At 36.6% G+C, this 25,795-nt stretch overlaps 1 protein-coding gene across 3 annotated transcripts in view; it reads left to right on the top strand.

The window, feature by feature from the left end:
- NCOA1 (nuclear receptor coactivator 1) overlaps positions 1-25,795 on the top strand; it is a 140,739-nt gene that overhangs the window by 72,558 nt on the left and 42,386 nt on the right. For all 3 annotated transcript variants that reach the window (XM_006835236.1, XM_006835238.1, XM_006835237.1), the window contains exons 8-12: positions 1,197-1,337; positions 6,406-6,553; positions 7,811-9,128; positions 15,729-15,909; positions 24,155-24,272. In XM_006835236.1, coding sequence (XP_006835299.1) covers positions 1,197-1,337; positions 6,406-6,553; positions 7,811-9,128; positions 15,729-15,909; positions 24,155-24,272 — 1,906 coding nt within the window. The remainder of the gene's footprint in view (positions 1-1,196; positions 1,338-6,405; positions 6,554-7,810; positions 9,129-15,728; positions 15,910-24,154; positions 24,273-25,795) is intronic.

The following is a 25,795-nucleotide window of genomic DNA, read 5'->3' as shown; positions in this document are numbered from 1 at the left end:
AACATTCACATAATGGCACTGTGGGTTAATGCATTGGACTGCAAGGTCAGTTTGAATCTCAAGGTCAGTGGTTCAAGCTTATCACCTGCTCCTTGGAAACCTTATGGCTAGTGGTCCACAGGGTCACTATGAGTCGGAACCAACTTTACAGCAGTTAACAACAACCAAACAATCTTTAATCAGTATGTACCATTGAGAAACTCTCTCACACACACATACATGAGGAAAGACATTCATAGCAGCATTAATGGAAAAAAATGGGAACCGTCTTGCTGTCCACTGACAGGTAAGTGTAAAGGTAGGGCGATGTGACAAGGGAGGAGCTTCCATGTAGCAGAGTGGTATTGCTAACTTTCAAGTTCTGAAGTTACGTGGCAGATTGCCAGTTTTCACTTTATTAATGGAATTTTTAATTTACATAGATGATACCCATATAATTTTGTGTCGTATAGAATTGTAAAACAGACCATCTGGTTAATTGCAAACTGGATTTGTTATCCCCTGATTAACTGAGAAATACCTTATCCGAATTCTCTAATGGCTATTTAGGGATTTTGTTCAAATATGATAAAAATAGCAAATCACCACTAAATTTTATAAAGCGTGTGTTCAATCTGCATATTGCCTAGCAAATCTTACCTTACTTTTTTCTGATTAGATTTTTGTTGCTTCCAATATCTTTGTTTAACTTATTAAGTGAAATATTGCCTATAGCCCAAGAGGAGGTATAAAGGGAAAGATTTGCTTACTTTGTCATAATAAATCTACTTAGCTATTCAAAATTAAATTAAACATAAACATTATATGCATTTAATTCTGCTTCTTCCCCAATAAAGATGTAGTCAACAGCATAGATAGAGCCAGGATCCAAAGAGCCAATTCAGAGACTTTTGACTTTCTTAGTCTCATCAGCTTCAAGTCTTTTATAGTACAGCTTCAGTGTTAGACTAGAATTGAATTGTAGACTCTAACATACTGCTATGTAATACACTCTAAAACCAGGGCAATTTTTTTCTTATTATTATGTCCCTGATATACTCCATTACCATATCTAATAAGTATTAATGGTGCTTTTTAAGCACTTTAGTTCATTAAGCATTTCTGGGAAGATGGAATATTACTTAGATGTAGTAGTTTTGAAATATGGTGATTTTATCAAAAGCTATTGTAAATGTAAACTGTCTTCCTTTTTGTAGGTAAAATCATCTCTATTGATACTAGTTCCCTGAGAGCTGCTGGCAGGACTGGCTGGGAAGATTTAGTAAGGAAGTGCATTTATGCTTTTTTCCAACCTCAGGGCCGAGAGCCATCATATGCCAGACAACTGTTTCAAGAAGGTAAAGTTTTTCTGAACTATTTTCATTAATGTTGCTCTTTAGTAATACTGACTAGTTCATTTGAATTTATGGCTTCATAAGTATTTTCTCCAAAATACAGTATTTACAATTATCAGTTGTAGGAAAGGAAGAAATGGGTAAGCAAAGTAATTCATAAGTGGATCCTAAAATTTGGGATGCACATTCTGTAGAATAGGTTGTCATGTGGTGGTCACTCATTCATTCATTCATTCATTCATTCAGCAGACATGTATCAGGTTCCTAACATACATCAAACACTGTGTAAGATGCCACAAATATAGCAAGTTTCTGCCTTCAAGTACCTCATTATAGGAGAATATATGACCAACTATGAAGATCACTGTAATATGGGCTATAGTAGAGGTGTAACCAAATAAGAAAAAACTTAATTCTGACTTGGGGAATTAGACAACTTCAGAGAGGTTATATTTTTGTCTGGCACTTGAAGTTCATTCCAAGCAGAATAAGCATGTCAGTGCACTTCTGGATATTCTGAGATTTCTGTCCTTACTTTATGATTCTTGCAACACTAGTACCTCCTTATTCAGTTCAAAGTTGCAAGTTAAAATATACGTCCTATGACATTGTCGATTAATTTTTAAAGAACTGTTGTGCTTTAGTAAGTACTATGGGAATAAAATAAGTATTTCCTCTGTCCAGTATTATAGGAAAGGTAGGAAAAGTTATTTGAGAATTAAGGTCAGAAAGTTTACAGTCTCAGACATAAAGGAATTGAACGTGCTTTAAAAATATTGTTATGTAGGTCCCTCAGTGGTGCAAATAGTTTGCACTTGGCTAGTAACTACAAAGTTGGTGGTTCACACCCACCCAACAGGACTGCCAAAGAAAAGACCTGGAGATCTGCTTCTGTAAAGATGACAGCCAAGAAATCTCTGTGGATCAGTTCTGTTCTGTAACAACATGGGGTTGCTGTGAGTCAGAACGAATTTCATGACACAAAACAACAGATGCATAATGAATATGAAGTCTTGAGAGCAATACCAAATACATAGAATGTAAGCAAAAAAAAAAAAAAATTGTGTAATTATACATGCCTAGTACTTCTTTTCCAATGTGATTGTGCTCTAAATAGTTTCTGTCTTGAGGGCCTCTTTGTATCGCTCTCTCTCAAAAACAATTTAAGATGTTTTAAAATTATTTCATCACAAATTTTTTTATTTAAGAAATTTTTATAACATTAGATTTCTTAAATTTACAGATAATTTTTCATTAATTACATTTTAGGTCATCTACTTGATGAAGCAGTAGCTTTATTTTTTTTTTTCCTCAGGAATCCATCTGTATAAATTTCACTACATATCTGGTTACTTCAGGAACAGGTTATTACAGACTAGTGCCTTTCCAGTGGCCTCTTACTAGGCTGATGCTACCCCCAAAGATGCCATTTCAGTGGGTAGGATCAATAATCTGTATTTTTTCAAATCTCCTAGGGGGATTTGAATCCTGAAAGTACTGCTGGGGTTAGAAACCAGTGCAATAAACAACTAATACCATTCACTGGTGTAAACTCTGTGATTCCTCTACAAAAATGGCACTTGACATGTGTGTAGGCTTGGAACTCTGTCTCTATTCCTTGCCTTAAATGCTCAATTACTACATGATATTCTGATTTTTTTGCCTTGACTTTTTAAGTTGGGACTTACATACCTTTACTTAGAAGACTTTTGATTGTATTTGCTCATACATTCCCATGAAAGACAAAACTGGTCTAGATTATAATCACATTGTTCAAATGACTAGACTCTCTAGAGATGGGACTGAGCCACAGCTTAAGGTATGTGTTTCTAAGCATAGTTCTCCAGAGAATAGATTTATTTAGAATGAAGTACTAAGAAATATAAGTATAATCCAGCACGTCTTCCTCATTAGTCAATCAGAATGTTCTCTTTATACTTTTTTTTAAATCCCTCAATAGAGGTGACTTGTATTTTTATCAGAATTAAGTTGTCCAAAGCACACAGGACTGTGTCTAGTGCTTTGAAGATTCTGGACAACTTGCCAAACAGCTTTCATGGTTTGAGCATACGTTTTCCTGGTATTTTGTGTTCAGCAGTATCTAACATGATGAAAAACATTAAGAATAACCTGTTTAATATGTTGACCTACAGAATTAAAATCTCAGGTTATCTATATTTTTAACAGACTACAAAGGTAATGATGTCTGTTGTTGTTAAGTGCCATTAAGCTAGTTTCAACTCATAGTGGCCCTGTTGTATAGCATTTCCAAGGAGCATCTAGTGAGTTTAAACCACTGACCTTGCGGTTCAAACAGATCTTTTGGTCGAGTGCTTATCAACTACAACGTCACACCAGCCTAAGTACATTTAACTTGAGAATCAGTGGTCTAATCGATCAAGAATGGACAGGGGTACAATTTGCATTTGCTGTCACTTCACTAAGAGACACCATGGAAAGAGTCAAACAAATTATACCACTATATCTTGGATTTTATGTAAATATTCACAGAGATTAATAGTTGTTGTTTTTGTTAAGTTCCATCGAGTTGGTTACCACTCATAGCAACTCTATATAGGGTTTCCAAGGAGCGGCTGGTGAATATCAACCTTGCAGTCTAGTGCTTTATCCCACAGTGCCACATCACAATTATGATATAACCCAGCAATTAATATTCAGTGGTGGTAGTGGTTTTCCATGGAGTTGGTTCCAACTCGTAGTGACCCTTCATAGGGTTTCCGAGGCTGTAAATCTTTACTGGAGCAGAAAGCCTCATCTTTCTCCTGAGGAACGGCTAGTAGTTTTGAAGTGCTGACCTTGATGTTAGCAGCCTGACTGGCAACCACTATGCTCCCAGAGCTCCTTAATTAATATTTAGACAAGAAAAAATTATCGCTCATCTGTCTTCTTTTACCTGCCCATTAGCTTATTCTTTGAAGACAAATATATATAGTTTGGAAAAGGCTCTTAAGTTCTGATTCATTACTTACAAGAAAGGCCCAGGTTACAATGTTTCCCACAGGTCCCTGATTCATGTGAGACAGTTGTTAAACTAGATTCCTGAGTACACACACACTGAATCTGTCTGTAGTCTAAGGTTGTTTTCTGATCAGGGAAGTTTTTAAGTAGCTACTGCTAGGAAATGATGTTTAATGCACAGTTAAGTTTGGAAACGCTTCGGTCTCCTACTTTTGAGGACTCATAAGACATGTTAGGTATTTAATTAAATTCCTGTGCTGTCCATTATGATAGTCACTAGCCATGTGTGGCTTTCGAATACTTGCAGTGCAGCTAGTGTAACTGAGGAACTGAGTTTTATATTTTACTGATTTTAAATTTAAATAGCTATTCATGGAAAATGATTGGTGGTGATGGTTGCATGATGTAGTAAATGTAATTACTTGAATTGCATTGTTTAAAATGTTTAAATGGCAAATGCTTTTTCACAGTAAAATTCCTTTGAAAGTACCCAGTATGGTTGGTGGCTTCCATACTGGACAGTACAGCTCTAGGTTTAAGAACTAGTGTATGTTTTCCAACAGACAAAGGAGAGCCTGAAGAGCAGTAAATCGGAGTGAGGGAGGAAATAGATAAAACATTACAAGTCCAGTAATATAAACTGTATTATGTGCCTTCTCTAGCCCTTTATAGATTTATAACATATTTTAATGTCACGTTTTTGTTGTAGATTCCAATGTTAAAAAGATAGTAGTAGTTGTGATTGTTAGTATTTTTTCAAGTTTTTCTGTAGCAAACACTTAATGTTTCCCCAAGAATTGCCAGTGTCCATTGAAGAGTCTTTTTCATTTGCTATTTAATTAGATATTAAATTTGTTCATGTGTTATATTTGCTAAGTGTGCCAGTGATATAGCTGAAGGTGCTAGAATGTGATCGAGTATGTATACATCATAATCCTTTCAATTAAGTTTATAACCTGATTTGGGTGCTTAGGCAGGTTTGTGTATGCTATGGATTTACAATAGACTATGCCCTCTTCATTTTAACCTTATACCTAAGATAATAAAACAGACTGTGTCTTCTCTTTATGTTCAGTAATATGTAGCTTCAAAATTTATCAGTCACTCTATTTTTTCATGTCTTTTAACTGTAATTGAAGTCCTTTGTGAAATGTTTGAAAAAATGAAACTAACAAAACAAAACAAAAAAGAAACTAATGTTTATTATAGGTTAAATTAGAATAGTCATTTTTCATAGTAATTCTTGGGTTTCAGTGGATATGATTTTAACCTTGTTATAGCTGAATCTACCTATTAAATCTTTCTTAAAATAGAATTCTGTTGTATTAATAAAACATCAATAAAGCCTTTCCATATTTAGTAAACACTTATCCTAAATGTTTGTGTGCTGTTAATGAAGCATTAAAGCCAAACTAAAGTATGTTGTTTATACATTGAATTGACTGCCCTACTGTAGTTTTTGTTCTATGTATTGGTAACCATTACCTTTATCTTAATTTGCTTATTAACTTAAAAAAATTCAAACATCTGAAATGATAATCTAATAATTTGTCCAACAGGACACTTAGTGATTCATTTTCTTGAGTGAAATGCTAAATTTGTATTTATGCTAAGGCGGCACTCTTTAAACTTATAAAAGGTATTAGAGTTTTGTAAATTATGTCTCCACAAAACTGTTACTAAAATAGTCATCCAGCAAGACATAACAAAACAAACTGTATTAGAGATAATTCTGAAAGAAAAAGGAGATCTCTTTTTAGTGGATACTTAATAAATTTGAGGAGCCTGCCCCATTACAGAGAGAGACCTAAGGTTGATATTTTCCCTGCTTGTGGTTTTTTATCATCATAAGTTAAGAGGCACTCATTCAAGTAGGACTAAATTAAAACCTGTCATCAAGTGGTGTATTTCAACTGGAATCATTTTTTTCCCTCAGATATCTGCCTTGTCTGAACTATTACTTCTTTTGAGTGTGAGCAGTTGGGAGGGCATTAAGAATAAGGCTGTAGAGAGAAATAAGGCCTGATAACTCTCCTTTTCCCAAAATACAAGTGTCAGAACTTTAACTAGGTTTCTCTTTTGTTTGAAACAGTGATGACTCGTGGCACTGCCTCCAGCCCATCCTATAGATTCATATTGAATGATGGGACAATGCTTAGCGCCCACACCAAGTGTAAACTTTGCTACCCTCAAAGTCCAGACATGCAACCTTTCATCATGGGAATTCATATCATCGACAGGTACTACTTATTTGGAGAGCTTCAAATGAAATAAGCCAGTTCACCTATCTCTTCTGAGAAAATTTTTTTATACTCTTGATGGCAAGAAAACAAATTCTAAATCAGACATAAAACTAGTGTGATGAGTAAACAATCAATTTTGTCGTCTTAACCATAGCTTTGTAGTTCACAAAGGGAGACAGGAAAGACGGAGCTGTTAAGGGGGTGGAATCCAGAAAAGTGGCTAAAAGTTGACAGTTTTCCATCAGTGAAACTTAACGGTTTTCTCACAGAATTCAGAGTTTGTTAACATTGTCATGATTTTCACTTTAAAAAGTGCTCTGTTTTCATTAAGACAAATCCTATGGCTCACAGAAACTACAAATCTTTAAACTGCCAACATGAGACTTTTTAATGTCGTGGCAATATTTTCCAAATATTTCTAAGTATGTTTTACACTGTTATACATGACAAATCCATGGAACTGTTCTTCTTTTATGTTTTTGAAATTATTTCTTTAAAATTTAGAATTAAAGGAAAGCCCAGACATTTTCCCTCACTTCATCTTTTTCTCATCTGATGTATTTGCTTACTGGAGCATGATAAAAATGTCAGAAGTCTGTTGTCATAGTTATGGATTTTAGTAAAGGATTCAGTGAAAGCCAGAATTCTGTTTTGTTTATGCTTTTTCTTTCTAATGTTAGCTTAATTTACACTTGTGAGTGGAATTAGCACAGTTCTTTTTTTCGCATTGTGATTTCTCTTTCAAAACATCTGCTATGTCTGCATACCACCCTTTTTTAATTTTTACATCAGTGATATAGTATTTTTCTTACCCAGTCTTCCTCTTTGGAGTTGAAATACTTAAAAGCTGTAACAAGGAAGTCATGAAACAGTGCTTTGTAAACAAAGGTGTGGGATGTTTCTCTTTCAACCAAAAGTGTTAATGTAATGTGGTTTGTATTAAATTTAGAAATGTTTAAAAGCCATATACATTAGCTATTGGATTTTTTCCAAGGCAAAGAAAGATTTCTTTCCCATATAACTAAAACCATTATCAAATTTGAGGCATCTTAAGCACTATTTCATATTAAGTGTTACTACTTCATAGTAATACTAACCAGCCTACTGCTTTTTCTTCATTTAAAGTGATATAGAAGTTCTTTATTTGATAGTTTGCATTATTAATGAGCTTAATGGGCTTGTTTAATAATAAGCATAAAAAAGGTTTTAGTGAAAACAAATGAAGATGTTTGAATAATGTCTTTTTCCCCCTAGGGAACACAGTGGACTTTCTCCTCAAGATGACACTAATTCTGGAATGTCAATTTCCCGCGTAAACCCCTCAGTCAATCCTAGTATTTCTCCAGCTCATGGTGTGGCCCGTCCATCCACATTACCACCGTCCAACAGCAACATGATATCTACCAGAGTAAACCGTCAACAGAGCTCAGACCTTCATAGTAGTCATAGTAATTCTAGCAACAGTCAAGGGAGTTTTGGATGCTCACCTGGAAATCAGATTGTAACCAGTGTTGCCTTAAACCAGGGACAGGCCGGTTCTCAGAGCAGTAATCCTTCTTTAAACCTCAATAATTCTTCTATGGAAGGTACAGGAATAACCTTAGCGCAGTTCATGTCTCCAAGGAGACAGGTTAGTTCTGCATTGGCAACAAGGCCCAGGATGCCAAACAATTCATTTTCTCCTAATATTCCAACAATGAGCTCCCCTGTTGGCATGACAAATAGTGCCTGTAATAACAGTACCAGATCTTATTCAAACATCCCAGTAACACCTTTACAGGGTATGAATGAAGGACCGAATAACCCTGTGGGCTTTTCCACCACTTCGCCAGTCCTCAGGCAGATGAGCTCACAGAATTCACCTAGCAGATTAAATATACAACCAGCAAAAGCTGAGTCCAAAGACAACAAAGAGATTACATCCATTTTAAACGAAATGATTCAGTCTGACAACAGTGCTAGTGATGGCAAAACTCTGGATTCAGGGCTTCTGCATAACAATGATAGACTCTCAGACGGGGACAGTAAATACTCTCAAACCAGTCACAAACTCGTGCAACTTTTGACAACAACTGCAGAGCAGCAATTACGGCATGCTGATATAGACACTAGCTGTAAAGATGTACTGTCTTGCACAGGCACTTCCAGCTCCACCTCTGCTAACTCTTCTGGTGGGTCTTGCCCCTCCTCGCATAGCTCGCTGACAGAACGGCACAAAATTCTACACAGGCTCTTACAGGAGGGCAGCCCCTCAGATATCACCACTCTATCTGTCGAGCCTGATAAGAAGGACAGTGCGTCTGCATGTGTGTCAGTGGCTGCACAGGTACAAGGGAACTCCAGTATAAAATTAGAACTGGATGCTTCAAAGAAGAAAGAATCAAAAGACCATCAGCTCCTACGTTACCTTTTAGATAAAGATGAGAAAGATTTAAGATCAACTCCTAACCTGAGCCTCGATGATGTGAAGGTAAAAGTAGAAAAGAAAGAACAAATGGATCCTTGTAATACAAACCCAACCCCAGTGACCAAACCTGCTCCTGAGGAAGTTAAACTCGAGTCCCAGAGCCAGGTGGGTAATTCCTTGCTTCACAGAATGAATATTTCTTAGTAATTGTTTTGTTTTTAATTTGTTTGCCTCTAACCATAAACCAAATTTGGATGCAAGTTCTATCTTTTGTCCTACCCATTGTGCATACACTCAGAGGTTTGTGTAGAAAAATCACAGAGTAACCTCAAATTTGGGGGTCAGAATTTGGGGGTTACAAAAGTAATATAGAATTCTAAGAAACTAGAATTTTTTATCTATAAAGTCAGAATTCATGTCTTCGGATCTTTTAAAAAACACCAAACCTCTTCACATATCTCTACCTATTGCATACATATCTCTTGAAACAGAGCCCAGCGTTCTGTATTTTAAAGAAATTTCCCTGAAAGCTGATGTGTTGGAAACTCCTAATATAAAAGAAGTAAAAAAAACATGTGAGGAGGACAAGGCTACCTAAGCTCACTTGCTTTTTATTTCCTTTGGAACATTTTCTAAGCTTGTTTTCCTTCACACCTGGTTCTAACTACCATCTCATTAGGTATGGGGACTTTAGTGTTTGGGTTGTTGTTGTTAGGTGCCAACGAGTTGATTCACTCATAGTGACACTATGAACAACTGAACAAAATGCTTCTCTGGTCCTGAGCCATCCTTACAATTGTTATGTTTGAGCCCATTATTGCTGCCACCATGTCAATCCAACTAGTTGGGAATCTTTTCTCTTTTTCGCCGGACTTTACCAAGCATGTCCTTCTCCAGGGGCTGGTCCCTCCAGACAACGTGTCCACAGTACAAAAGATGAAGCCTCTCCATCCTCACTTGCAATGAACATTCTGGCTATACTTCTTCCAAGACAGATAACTTCTGGAAGTCCATAGTACTTCCAATATTCTTCACCAACATCGTAATTCAAATGCATTTGTTCTTCTCCAGTCTTCCTATTCATTGACCAATTTTCACGTGTATATAAGGTGATTGAAAATGCCAAGGCTTGAATTATGTGCATCTTCATCCGCCAAGTGACATCTTGACTCTTGAATACTTTAAAGACGTTTGTTGTTGTTGTTATGTGCCATTGAGTCGTTTCCGACCCATAGCGACCCTGTATAGGGTTTCCGAGGGTGTAAATCTGTACGGGAGTAGAAAGCCTCATCTTTCTCCCGCGGTGCAGCTGGTAGTTTCAAACCGCTGACCTTAAGGTTCGCAGCCCGATTCGTAACCACTACGCTACCAGAGCTCCTTACTATTGTACAGCAAATTGCCTAGTGTAGTATGTCGTTTGATTTCTTGACTACTGTTACCATGAGTGTTAATTGTAGATCCAAGCAAAATGAAAGCTTCAGTCTTTTCTCATGATGTTATTTATTGATCCAGTTTTGATTTTTTTACATTGACGAACAATCCGTACTATGATCTTCGTCAGTACTTCAAGTCCTCTTTGCTCCTAGCACACAAGGCTGTGTTATCTGCATATTGCATGTGGTTGATGAATCTTTCTCCAGTCCTGATGTCACATTCTTCATATAATCCAGCCTCTTAGATTATTTGCTCAGCATACAGATAGAATAAGTACGGTAAAAGGATACAATCCTGACACACACCTTTCCTGATTTTAAGCCATTCCTTGATCTCCTAGTTGTGTTCAAATGTCTGCTTCTTGCTCTGTGAACAAGATGCTCATGAGCGCAATTAAGTGTTCTGTAGTACCCATTCATTACAATGCTATCTATAGTTTTTTTTTATGATCCACAGAGTCAAATGCCTTTGCATGATCAGTAAAGCACACAAAAAACCTTTGGTAGTCTCTCCCTTAGCGAAGCTCCATCTGCCACCTGCAGTGATATCCTTCACTTCATGTGCTCTTCTGAATCTGGATTGAATTTTTGGCAGCTCCCTGCCAATGTACTACTGTAATCGTTTTTGAACTATCTTCAGTACAATTTTATTTGCATGTCATATCAATGATTTCTGCATTCCATTGGATTACCTTTCTTTGGAATGGATAAAAATATGGATTGTTTCCAATCGATTAGCTAGTAACTATCTTAAATTTTTTTTGGCACAGACAAGTGAACACCTCCAGGACTGCATCAGTTTATTCAGACCTTTCAATTTTCATTCCATAAACTGCTGGAGCCTTATTTTTCACCAATGCTCTTCAGTACAGCTTGGACCTCTTCTGTCAATAACATCATTTCTGGATTTTATGGCACCTTTTGAAATGGTTGAACATTGGCCAGGTTTCTTTGGTACAGCACTCTTTGTATTCTTTCCATCTTCTTTCAATGCTTACCCTGTCACTGAATATTTTGCCTGTAGAATCCTTCAATATTGCAACCTCTGAGGCTTGAATTTTTTCTTCAGCTCGAGAAATGCTCCATGTGTTCTTTCCTTGGGGCTTTGTAATTCCAGATCTTTGTACATTTCATTATAACATATTGTCTTCTCGAGCTGCCCTTTGAAATTTTCTGTTCAACTCCTTTACTTCCTCATTTCTTCCCGTGACATTAGTTTCTCTATGTTCAAGGAAAAGTTTCAGAGTCTCTTCTGACATCCACTTTGGTCTTTTCTTTCTTTTCCTGTCTTTTTACTGACCTTTTGCTTTCTTCATGGATGATGTTCTTGATATCGTGCCATAATTCCTCTGGTCTTCAGTCATCAGTATCTAATACATCAATCAATCTGTTCTTGAGATGGTCTCTAAAATCAGGTGAGCTATATTTAAAGGCATATTGTGACTCATGTGGACTTGTTTTCATTTTCTTCAGCTTCAGCCTGAACTTGCATGTGAGAAATTGATGATGTTTCACAATTGACCCCTGATGCTTTTGAGTGTATCCACTGCATCTTCCCACATATGTAGTCAATTCCTGTGTAGTCCATATGGTGAGGTCCAGGTAAATAGTCACCATTTTTGTTGAAAAAAAGGTATTTGCGGTCAGTCAGTTATTGGTCTTGCAAAATTCTATCATGTGTTCTCCCACATCCTTTCTGTCACCAAGGCCATATTTTCCAACTACTGATCCTTCCTTTGTTTCCAACTTTCACGTTCCAGTTACCAGTAATTATCATTGAATCTTGATTGCATGTTTGATCAGTTATCAGACTGAAAAAGTTGGTTGAGTTCTGCTACTTCATTACCTTTGGCTTTAGTGGTTGGTGCATAAATTTGAGTAATAGTGGTATTAACTGGTCTTCCTTGTTGGCATATGTAAATCACTGACAGAATTGTACATCAAGGTAAATCTTGGAATGCTTTTTTTGACGATGAATGCAATACCATTCCTCTTCAGTTTGTCATTCTTGGCATAGTATGTTTGTCTGATTCAAATGGCCAGTACTTATCCATTTCATTTCACTAATGCCTAGGATATCACTCTTTATGAATTCCATTTCAGTTTTGACCACTTCCAATATTTCTAGATTCATAGTTCATACATTCTATATTCCAATGATTAGTGAATGTCTCCAGCCATTTTTTCTCATTTTGAGTTGTACCCCATCAACAAATGAAGGTTCTGAAAGCTTTGCTCCATCCACATCATTATGGTCCACTTTATTTTGAGGAGGCAAATCCTTCTCAGTCTCACTTTGAGTGGTTTCCAACCTGAGCGGCTTATCTTCTAGTACTGTATCTGACTGTATTCTGGCGCTGTTCATAAGGTTTTCAGTGGCTAACCATTCAGAAGTGGTCTGCCTCTCCTTCTTCCTAGTCTTTCCTAGTCTGGAATCTCCACAGAAACCTTTCCGCCTCAGGTGATCCTGCTGATATTTAAAATACCTGTGGCACAGCATTAAGGCTACACATAAGCCACCACCGTAAACAAATGGACAACAAGTTTGTGTATCATCTGATTCTTATTACCTTCATCCCTCATTAGGAAATGGGAAGTATTTGGAGTCGTAGGATATATTATGTGCCCTGAAACAAAAGCAAATAACAATAAAGTTTTCCATAATTTTTTATAGATTAGGATCCTATATTAGGCTGGGGTGGGGGTGTAGTAATAATTAACAGCCATCACATATATTGAATAATTGTGTGAATTTGAAATAATCTATGAGAGACAAAGAATATGGTTCTTTCTCTGAACAAGTTTGCAAGGTATCTAGAAACAAAATACAAATATCCATGAAATTTCTAAAAAGGCAGTTTATCAATGTGAAACAAGATTCACACTTTGTATGCATAGGTCTTTTGGTTTCTTGAACCAGCTTGCTTTGATGCCCTCATCTTACACAATTGTCTCTCTTCTCTCAGGCATACTGCATTCTAGGCACCTGGAAGTTCTGGGATAAGCCATGCCTCTTCTAAGCATTTTCTACCTTTCTCTCCTTTCTGTGCCTGCTGAATGTCCACTCGTCTTTCACAAACCAATCTCAAACATCATCTCTCTAGAACCTTTTCCTGCAGCTCTAGTTAGATGTTTTCTCTTTCTCAACTCTCATGGTGCTTTACGTCATCTTGACTTACTATTTGTAATGCTGTTTTCTTTGCATGTATGCTCTCAAAGGGTAAGATATGGCTCATCTTTCTTTTACCACAACTAGTATATTTGTATTTAAAGCTGAAAAACATCTCTAAATAATAACTGTTAATATGCTAACTTTTTAAAATTAACTTAGAAAGCCACAGCTGTGTAAAAATATTGCTGTTGTGAACTTCCCAGTATATCTGCTTTGATTCACATGTGCACTCATTTCTGTGTAGTTCATCCATACGAGTAGAATTACAAGATCAAGTATGCATATGTTCATCTTTAGTAGTAATGCTAAAATAACTTTCTATAACATGAAAATTCCTTGTAGTAGTTCCATGTCTGCCAATACTTGGTATTGTCAGTCTTTTAAATTTTGGCACTTACTGAACTTGTTGTGTGCAGTGGTATTGCATAGTTTTAATTTGTACTGTCATGACAAATTTTTATTGGTCATTTGGATGTCTTATTTTGTGAATTGCCAGTTCAAGTCTTGCCCATTTTCTTACTGGCTTGTGAGAGTGCTTTACAAATTTTCGATGAGTCCTTTATTGGTGGTGTATCTATAAGGAGCTCTGGTAGCATAGTGGTTGTTACGAATCGGGCTGCTAACCTCAAGGTCGGCAGTTCGAAGATGAGGCTTTTTGCTCCCATAAAGATTTACAGCCTTGGAAACCCTGTGCAGAGTCACTATGAGTAGGAACTGACTCCACGGTACTTAACAACAAAAAAAACATCTGCAGGTATCCTTTCCATGCGGTGACTTGCCTTTCTTAATGATGCTTTTTGATGAAGTGAAGTCCTTAATTTTAATGTTTCCCAATTTGGTTTTTTCACATAAGTAACAAAAGACATGTTCAAGAATGTCCATAATATCTTTATTTGTACTAGTCTAAAGTAAGAAACAATCCAAAGATACATCATAGGAGAATGGATAAATATATTATGATGCAGTCATACAATGAGATACTGTTCAGCAATGAAAATGAATGAACTACTGCTATATGTGACAATATGTCTGAATCTCAGCAGCATCATGTTAAGTGAAAGAAACTAGACATTTAAAAAATAAACATGACTCTACACAATAAAGTAGAAACAAATTGTAATTTAACTAATTAATTAAACCCAAACAGATGATATTATCATTGAATTGGAAATTTTATATTGATGAATTATCTCATTGGGTGATTATAGTAGAAGAATATACTCATAGTAAAGTAAAGGCCATTTTTCTTCTGTACTTAATGCCAGATAAATGTAGACACTCCTATCTAGTATAGAAGGTCAGCTTCTTATACTGTTAAGTGCTTAAGTGGAAAGTAGCCTTTCTGAGGTCTTTTTAAGCTGATAAACTATTTATTAAAAAGTTTCCAAAGTTTTTAAAATTATGAAGTAAAAGTTATGGTGATGTAAATTTATTTTCCATTTCATCATGTAAGTAAGCCATTTTACAAAAGTTTTTTTAAAATGTGACAGAAAAAATTGCCTACAATGCCATCAACCTAACACAGTACTCTTGATACTTTGTAGTGTATTTTTTTTCCTTTGCATCAGTTTACACCAAGATAAATTAGATAAATACTGTGTGTCTAGTATTCTGTAGTATCTTTGGTGTGACGCTGTAGGTTAATGCGTTGGACTACAAAGTTGTTTTGAATTGCAAGCTTGGCAGTTCGAGCTCACCAGCCACTCCTCAGAAACCCTATACAAGGTTGCTATGATTTGGAACCAGCTCGAAGGCACTTAACAACAACAAATTATCCTGTATCCTTCTGTATCTTAATATTACATCATTGTAGTTTTGTCATCAAGTCAGTTCCAACTCACAGCAACCCTGTATAGGGTTTCCAAGGAACAGCTAGTGGGTTTGAACTGTTGACCTTGTGGTTAGCAGTCCAGTGCTAATCCTGCAGCACCTCTCCAGACTTCTCGTTCCATCATAAGCATCCAAAATGTTTTTTCCAGTGGAATAGTCAGATCATATAATTTCAAAGTGGTTCCAATTACTTAACTGTTCCTTCTAATTATTTCCTTTTCATTCTCATCACCACACTTAATTCATAGAGTTTAAAGAAACAATATGTTTCTACATTGTTTCAAAAGAAAATGTGGAATATGTTTCCTCTAACTCAGTTTTCATTTTTAGTTCACAGCAGACCTTGATCAGTTTGATCAGTTACTGCCCACGCTGGAGAAGGCAGCACAGCTGCCAGGCTTATGTGAAACAGACAGGATGGACAATGCAGTTACCAGTGTCCCCATCAAATCGGAGATCCTGCCAACTTCACTTCCATCTGCCACTGCCAGACCCACTACCAGACTGAATAGTATGTATTGGTACAAAATCTTACTTTAAATGTTTACTTATGATATAGATTAACACTTTGTCTCTTACTATTTCACAGACTTTTGGTTTATTAGGAGTCCTGGTGGCACTGTGTCTAAAGTGTTAAATTGCTAACTGAAAGGTCTGCAGCTCAAGCCCACAAGCTGCTCCACCAGAGAAAGATGTGGTGGTCTGCACCCGTATGATTTACAGCCTTGGAAATCCAGTGGAACAATTCTCATCTGTCCTTTAGGGTTGCTGTTAGTTGGAATTTACTCAGTAGCAGTGGGTTTGGATTTGGGTTGGTTTGTGGAGAATGAGTTATCTTTTCATTAACACCACTGAAAATAATATGCATAATTATATACATGATGCATGTTGTTGTTGTTGTTAGGGGCCATCAAGTCAGCTCTGATTCATAGGGACCCTATGTGCAAAAGAACTAAACATTGCCTTATCCAGTGCCATCCTCACAATGCATATGCATATACATACATAAAATACATAAATTTCACTCCGTGTTTATTTTTAATGTCAACATAACTTCTGCCCTTTGTAATTAATGTTAAGGTGAACAGTTGGTTTTAAGGTCAACAGTTGATGTTAAAATGAACATTTTTTTTGTTCTTACCTAAAACATCCAATAGCAGGACGTTTACAAATATAATAGTCAGATCAGATTTTCCAAAAGTGTATTCCTTAAACATTATTCCTGTGGATACATTAAGAGATACTTTGGTAGTCTTAACTCATGAAGATAAAACTATCAGATTTTTTTTTTATCCATCAAATTTTGAGGTTGAAACAACTAGTGGTGTTAATTAAAATGTGTGGCCTTCAAACTAAAGGAAACTAACCAGCTCACTTTTAAAATATGCCTGGGTTCTTGATACAAATTTGGACTCTTTCTAATGATGGGGATTAATTGTGGATCGTCTCTTATTTCAATCTCTGTACAGCTTTTAACTGTCATGATCCAATTCCTGAAAGTTTACCAGGATTTCCAGGCAACTGGAAAGAAGAATCTTGAGTCCTCTGTGACATGTTTGGCAGCAACTTTTCACCCGACCATAGCACTGAATGAGGAGTCAGGAGCATCAGCTCAAATCACATTCTCCGTTTATTAACCATCTGACCTCAAGTAACTCAAGTTTCTAAGCCGTAATTTCTTTATCTGCAACAAAAGAATTAGAGGAAATAACTTTCAGTTTCTTCTAATTGGAACTGCTCAGTTCCAGACTATGGAAGGAATATCAGTCAAAAATGGGGAAATATAGTAAAGAGCAGACTGGGAAGAGATCAACTGAAAGTCTCCATATTGATTGTTTTGATCCTGGACCCCTTCCCCATCAGATAAAGGAAACGAGGGTTTTTTTCAGGACACTGACAGCAGAAACCCTTTAACTAAGCCTCAAACTATTTTTCCTTTGATATTAAAGTTGCTACACTCAACATTCTTTCGGTTAATGCTTAGCTAATCTTTTTCTGGAGTCCTGGTTTGGCGCGCTCGGATAAGCACTGGTCTGCAATTCAGACTCACTTGCTGCTCCTTGGAAACCCTATACGGGGCACTAAGAGTCAGAACTAACTCAGTTGATACTGAACAGCAACACTCTTTTTTCTATCCCTTTATTTGCAGTCTTTCTGTGTCTATTTTGTGATGTTCTTTCGTGTCAATAGGTAAATTGATGTGTTGACAGTTATTTCGATTTTTGGATGTATTTAAGAATCTTAACTTTAATTTTTCATTTATTGTGTTGTCGCTTCCTTTTTTCCTCCTGCCTTCTGTTAATTAACTTTTTAAATCCATTTTTCACTTGCAAATTATTCATACACTATAATCACTTCATATATTATGTCTAAATCACATAGCCTTTCAAAAGATGTTGGGATTTCTCTTGTTTCTTTTATCTTATGTGTGTGCAGGGTGAAAGATGCTGACTTAAAACAACAAAATTCAGAACAATTAAGTGTAACTACTCTCTGTAACTCTTGTTTAGAAATATATGTCACAATATATTTCATAATCTTTAATAGTATTCTTTATTAGCTACATCTTCTCCCTTGTCTTTCTCTCTAATACATTTTTTTCTTTTGCTAGAGAATAAATGCAGATAATTTTATCAGAAAGAGCTGAGAGATGTTTGATGATTGCTTGCTCACATATCTGAAAATTCATTTATTTTGTTGTCATACTTTAATGATACTATGGTAAGATACAAAAATCTAGGTCCAAAATCATGGCTCTCATCATTTTAAAAGCTTTGCACCATTATCTTTGTATGTCAATTATTTGTGAGTAGGAGAGATTATTTGGAAGATTTATTTGCATTCAGTTCTCCAAGTCAAAACTGAATCTTCAGCCATGTCCATTTGGCTTATCAGTCCATCTTTTGCATTGTTTTAGTCATAGCTACCATGGTTTGGTTTCTATAAATTATTTTTCTTTTATATAGGAATCTATCTTATGCATATGGTAGATATTTTTTAATCTGTATGATAGTTCTTATAGTTACTCTACTATTCAGCCATTTTTCTGTACTAAATCTTTTTCTTCAAAGTTTCTTTGCTAAATTTGCTATCTCTTTTTTTTCTACTGTTTGACATTTTTGAATATTTTGTGAAATTTGACTCTTTGTCAGCCAAATAGATGTAGAATGAAAATGTTGGTATCGAGAGTGTTTCTGTAGCTAAAGTGAGCAGTCCTTTTTCCCTGGCAGTGAATGTAGAGTCTGATTATAGAAACCCTGTTTCTCAGTTGTTTGTTGTGAGGGACTGGGGCTTGGTAGTGAGGAAATCCCTCAGGGGCAACCCTAGTACCCACTCTGGAGATTCCCTGGGCAGAACTCCCACTTTGGAGTTATGTACTCACCACTTTAATCCCATGGGTAGATGCCAGAGTCAGCTGCACTCAAAGCAGGGGCCTTGATAGCAGCTGTTCAGTCTTCCTTTAGTTATCCCACAATCACCCATGGCCTGTTCTTTATCTCACGCAAATGACCACTGAGCTTAGAATTATTCTGGTGTTCTCTTGGGAAAATCCCCCTTTTTGGAAAATCTCTTTTGTGTTGAAAGTTTCTAAATTTAATTGAGGTGTGAAACCGTCAGTTTGTTTACAGGTGTTTGATCTTTCAGAAATTTTTCATTTCTTAATTACTCCTTTTACCTTCCTTTCTGTTGTAGACTTATTTTTCTTTTTTATTTCTTGCTTGTGGCATTGTAAGATAAGCACTGGACCACATGGTCGGTTTGAACCACAAGAGTGGTGGTTCAAAGTCACCAGCTACTACTCTGAAACCATACACAGGGTTTCTATGAGTCAGAACCAACTCAATGGCACTTAACAACAATATCAGTAGAAGTATTCTTTGGAGATAGGAAAATAGGTGATACCTCTACCACAATGAACCAGAAAATCTCCTTGAGTCCATTTATATAGGAGATACAGAGAATAAAAAGCACCCAAAGTTATTATCCAGTTAGTATGTATAAAACTGTGATTTAAATCTCAGTCTCCCTGGTTTCACAACCAAATTGTGTGATCAAGTGATTTAAATAATTTTGCTAAAAATGTACTATAGGAACATATCTAGATAAATATTGGTATTCCAGCATCAACAATTTGAGGGGATGAGGGTATTCTTATAAAATGTGTGCAATAATAGACCTCTTGGGCAATACTTAGAAAACCTTTGAGCACAAGGTAGAGAACAGACACAGGATTGTTTGGATGCTAGGGAGGGTGGCAATACACAAGAAGGGGGAAGGGAATGGAACAAAGTGAACAGGAAAACAGTTAGGCAGGTTTGCAAGGGCTAAGTGGGATAGAGGTAAATAATGATGTATGCACAACCTTGGAACAACAGAGCTCTGGGATACAGGGATTGAGACATGGTTGGAATTGGCAAAGAGGGGAAAATAATGTTAAGATGCTTGGCTGTCTTTTGAATCTTGGTTTCCCTGGCATACCATTATAAAATAGACAGTTGAGGGGAAGAGAAAGTAATAGCTAGAAATATCACCAGAGAAAGCTTGTAAAGTCCGTCTTTTGCCTATAACTGATTGGAATACCTAAAATGGGGCTACAACGTGCCCAGTGAAGGAGGCTTCCTGCGGGAGCCTCTGCATTACATAAGACCATAGGTGGAATACTGAACAGCATCTAGACTCTTCTACAGTGGGAAATATCTACTTGAATGGACAAGCAGACAAGCCTGGAGTGGCTAGAAAACTAGAAGATATTTCTAAAAGACCGACAGGGAAAATACAAAACAATAGAGGCAGTCCAACTGATTACTACAAGAACAAGCAAGTTGCTCACCCAGGAGACATCAAGCCAAGTGGTCGGGTTCCCTCAGGGCAAATCCCCTTCCAAGACTAAGACTCAGTGGGAATACATGCTCTGATTGGTGACCACGTTCGTCTCCAATAAAGGGAAGTGAGGGAAAAACAGCAATGAAGCTGCGAGCTAAGCCCTACAACGTTCAATAGACTCCTGTGAGCCCGAGTGGAGACCTGGTTGGCCAGCAGTGTAGCAATGCCTGGGGACTTTTGGGCCCAGAGTCAGTGACATAGCCACAGAGGACTAGAGTGGAGAGTGAAGCATCCAGCTGATAAGAAGAGAGGGCATATGCATAAGAATACCCACACTTGCAGAAAAGACCCACTTGACCTGGCTTCAATGACTGGATGATCAGAGCTCAACCAGAAGAAGAAAGAAGAGGGGAAAAAAAGAGTAATCTGATACAATTTGATGAGCTTGATCTACACCTATGGATCCAGTAGCTCAAAAGAGGAAACAACTTTATAGCGAGGATCATTCACACCCCCTCATTAAATAGAGTAGACAGGGATGGGCAACTTGGACATTGTCTACCCATAATGGGGGGGGGCTACAAAGGCCAGAAGTGACTGGCTTACAAGCTTTCAAGAGGGAGCCTAGATCCAGAGGGCGCAAAGGAAGATAGACTCTCCACTGAGTAGTATCTGGTCTGTCTAGGCGGGGCTGATGAAAGGAGATGCAGATAGGTCTCTTGTGATAAAGTAGTGAATAATTGTTATCAGGACTGATTATGTGGGTTGGAAATGTTAAGGTAGACATTTTGTAGCAAAGGAGGGAAGTGATTGACTTTGCGGTCTAGGAGTGTAGATCCCTGGGACCATCAAGGGATAAGAGCGGAGAGTGGGACCCTACCCAGAGAAGCAGTGATGCCAGAGATGGAGGCAGAAACGATGATGTGGAGAGATGGAGCAACTGGGGACTTTAGACCCAGAGAGGGAGAGGGGCTGTGTGCTGAGGACCTACAGGCAGGCTTGCAGGGTATATCCAGTGGTTGGTTGTTGATGCATGGAGGTGATATTAACCATGGCAGTGAAATGATATACGATAGGATGAATGTAAAGCTAATGTTCTCCCATGTAAACTATCACATAATTCACAATAAAACATTAAAAAAAAAACTTTGGTATGTCTGACTTTTGAAAATTTCCGAAGTTGTTTAAGGCATATTTGTGGGCCTAAAAATAATAATCCTGTTATTAGGTGTCATCAGTTCAGTTCTGTCTCATAACAACCATGTAACAACAGAATGAAACAATAACTGGGCCTGTACATACGGTCCTCACAATTGTTATGTTTGAGCCCATTGTCGCTGCCACTGTGTAAATCTATCTCATTGAGGGTCTTCCTCTTTTCACCAACCCTCTACTTCACCAAGCATGATGTCCTTCTCCAGGGACTGTCCTTCTTGACAACATGTCCAAAGTATGAGAGATGAATTCTTGAAATCCTTGCTTCTAAAGAGCTTTCTTGCTGTACTTCTTCCAAGACAGATTTGTTTGTTCTTCTGACAGTCCATGGTGTTTTCAATATTGCTCACCCAAATAACAGTGAAAACTTAAAAAAAAAAAAAAAAAAAGATTGTTAGCTCAAAGGATAAATTTTGCTAAATGGCCCTTCTTAGATATTATATCCACAATTCAGTTGTATGGGTATAATCCAATTTCTAACCAGCAATGTTCCTGTTTCTACACATCCTTACCAACACATTAAGCACTTTCTCAGTTTTGGTAATCCGATGATTGCTTCATTGTGGGTTTTTTTAAGTGTCTCAGTGTAGTTTAAACCTTTGTGTGTTTTCTTACTAATTTATAGAAATTAGTCATTTGTGTATATCATATTTTAAAAAATGAAACACTGAAGCTGCTGTGTAGTTACTGCTGAATGTAACACAAAACTGAACCAGAAATCTCCTTACCAACAATTGAAGAAAATTAACTGTGAGCATCACAGTCCGTACATATTGAATCAACTATCAAAGGAGTAGAATGTGCAAAAGCTATCCTTATGGATAAAATAATCCTTGTGTGCGCAGAAATTTTTTTTTTATTTTATAATACAAGGCTTTTGCCGGCTTTGGTGTAACTTGTGCAGCTATAAAGTGGGTTTCCTTTTAATCATTTTAAATAAAGAAATTATGATATGGACCCCCTTTGCAGAGATGGTTTCAAAAATATATAAGTAGCGTGATCAGGGAACTCTAATGGTTTTGTTTTCTTCCCCCACTTCAACTGCTGCTCTGACAGAGCAACTAGTAGATGCGTTAATTTCAAATGCTTGTGCCTGTGTGCTACTTATATACATGCTTGTGGTAGTACACAGCATGACCAAAAATATCTAACGATTCCCTGAACAAAAAGAAGCGATCATTTGTGTATTCCTAAAAGAGTCCAGCATGCCCTGGAAAAGTTTTATAGAAGATCGTTTCCAAAGGAAGTCCCAAAAGGTTGAAGTGACTTTTGGAATAAAACCACCATCTTTTAAGCATGCAAACAAAGATTGTAATTAAATCCAAGTTTGATTTGTTTTGCTTAAATGTACTAATTCTTCATTCATTGCTGTTTAGGAATTCTTCCTAAATAAGCTTAGGAGCTCTGGTAGCGTAGTGGTTACGACTCGGGCTGTGAACCGCAAGGTCAGCAGTTCGAAACTACCAGCTGCTCCGCGGGAGAAAGATGAGGCTTTCTACTCCCGTAAAGATTTACACCCTCGGAAACCCTGTACAGGGTCGCTATGAGTCGGTTCCGACTCCACGGCACATAACAACAACAACAACAACAAATAAGCTTACACTTAAAACTCCAAAGCTGCTTTAGCTCTTTTTTTTTTTCCATTTAATGATCAATTAACATATGCTCATTTAGAAATGACAAGCATTAAAAAGAAAATATAGGCAACTTTTCATCTCATTATCCATAATCAACCATGGCTAGATGTCTATTAGAATTTTTCCTCGATTAATATATATGAAATGGTTTCATAAAAAATTTGAATCATTCTGAGCATAGTATTTTAGAATAAGCTTTTAAATAAAATTTAACAGCACATTGTAAATATCTGTACCATAATCAATTAATTTAGGCTAATTCTAATTTTTTCCTAGTTTAGATAGCACAGAGATAACTATAAAGTTGTTTTTAAAATCCCACAGCAAAACTTCCTGAATTTCTTATACTATTTCCTAAATAAAAAACATAATACAGCCTCTTTTTATTTGTCATCATTACAAGCATCAGTTATTATACTGTTATTTTACAGTTATAGCCTCAGAGTCATGACTGTAGAGCTTTGTCTATTTACTAAATGGCCACAGACTATACTGTTCTTTAGTTTTTGTTCCTGCCTTTTGTAGAATTTATTTTCTGTTTGGTTTGCTCCTCTCATTTCATGGTGATGGCACTACCCCTACTTAAAGCATGTATAATGAGCTGTAGTGTATAGTCCTGGTGTGGCGCTGTGGGTTAACGCGCTGAGCTACAAAGTCAGTTTGAACTGTAAAGGTGGTGGTTCAAGCTCACCAGTGACTCCTTGGAAGCCCTTTACTGTGTTGCTATGGGTCAGAACTAACTCAACAGCACTTAGAACCAACAACATAGTGTGAAAAAGCAGCAAAAATTCTTATTTCTAACAAGTTCTGAGTGATTCTCCTATAGTGACATCAACCTTTGTGCAAACTTTTTAACATTAGATTTTCTTCAATTCAGAGACTTTTTCTTACCTTCTTCCTTTTTTATTATGTGGCTATTTTCTAGACAATTTAAGTTTCTGAATAAGTGATCTTTTGTATCATTGAGGTAACATTGTAAAGGGGACATCTCATTCTACTAAGTAATATATTACTTCTGAAAAGTTTTGTCCTCACACTTCCCCATTGTTGATACTGACTTATTGCCTGTTCTTTGATTAGGATTGCCTGAGCTGGAATTAGAAGCAATTGATAACCAGTTTGGCCAACCAGGGACAGCTGATCAGATTCCATGGACGAATAATAACGTAGCAGCTGTAAATCAGAATAAAACAGAAGAGTAAGTAATGTGTTTTTTATTTTACAAGGTATCAAGATACTAACTTTTGAAACAAAGAATTTCTTTCCCACACTGAATTCCAGTCTACATTAGTATTTTTTGAGATGTTAACCTATATCTAAATGCTCAGTGAAAAAGAAGGGTCAGAAAGTTTGAGCACTGAAAGCAACAGATTTATTTACTGCATGATTACAAGACTGGTATATATTGTACTCATCAAGAAATGGATCTAGTAGCAGTTACTGTTTCATAGTTCATACCTTGCTTTGCTTTGATTGATTGCCATAATATTTCTAGTATCTGTGGATGAATTGGCCTAAGTATGATAATTGTATTGTGCTTTATCTTTCAGTTGTATAATTATTTTCTCCTTATTTGGAAACGAGGGTATAAAGAGGGAAGATACTTTCTACATCTCTTCAGTGTCCCATCTTAGTTTGAATATACTTTTTTAATTTACACAGAATTCCATACCACAGAGTACACTTAAACAAGCCAAAAAGACTGGGAATTTGAGCCTTATGTATGAACCTATGTTCCCCTTTCCCTTCTCAAACAACAGTCTTTATAATAATACTCAATTTTCTGTATTAGTATTTTCTGAGAACAAGGTGGCTCCATACAATAAACACGGGTCTTCGAACCCCACAAGGCCTGTAGTTCGAGCCTACCAGCCACTCTGCAAGAAAGAGATGAAGCTTTTGGCTCCTTGAAAGATTTAAAGCCTTGGGAATATTATGCAGGGTCACTATGAGTCAGAACTGACTTGATGGCACTTAACAGTAACATATTAGCAATTTAGATATAATTCTTAAGTTTTATGTATCAATTGGTATTGGTTTTGATTACATATGTTCCTATATGTAATCAATGAACAGTTTTGTTTCTTAATACCTAGCATGTTTTCATTTTTCTAGTATGATTTCTTTTGTAAGTGATAATCATGTGGTATTATCAGTATGACTTGATAGCCTTTGAAAATTAAATATTATGATGGTATACGATTTTGATTATGGTTCAGTTAACCAGCAATTAGCAGCATACATAGAACAAGTAGGATAAATATGAAGATTGTCTAAATGATTGTTTCTAATTTTTGACTGATTTTTATTTTTTGATAAAAAAAAATTTTCCCTATCTTAATGACATTTAATTTTTAAGGGTATTTCTATAAACTAATACGAAGAATATGAAAACCAAGTTTATTGATTAACAAAATAATGAAAACTGTGATTTCAGCTGCATACCAAATGTTCATTTAATTTCTGTACGTTAAGTAAAGAACATCTGATTACATTAAAATTCATTGCAGAGCATCCCAACAGAGAATTTTCTAGAAACAGATTTGCATATATCCGTACTGAGTCATAGTGACCCTCTAGAGGATTTCCAAGACTTTAAATCTTTGTAGGATCAGAATGCCTCTTTTTCTCCTATGGAGCAACTAACTAATAATCTCAAACCACTGACCTTGAGCTCCACCACACTCCTCTGTGTGTGTGTGTGTGTGTGTGTGTGTGTGT

The sequence above is a fragment of the Chrysochloris asiatica genome, unplaced genomic scaffold (assembly GCF_000296735.1).
Source record: "Chrysochloris asiatica unplaced genomic scaffold, ChrAsi1.0 scaffold00016, whole genome shotgun sequence".
NCBI lineage: Eukaryota > Metazoa > Chordata > Mammalia > Afrosoricida > Chrysochloridae > Chrysochloris > Chrysochloris asiatica.
This window is presented reverse-complemented; position numbering and strand designations above follow the sequence as displayed.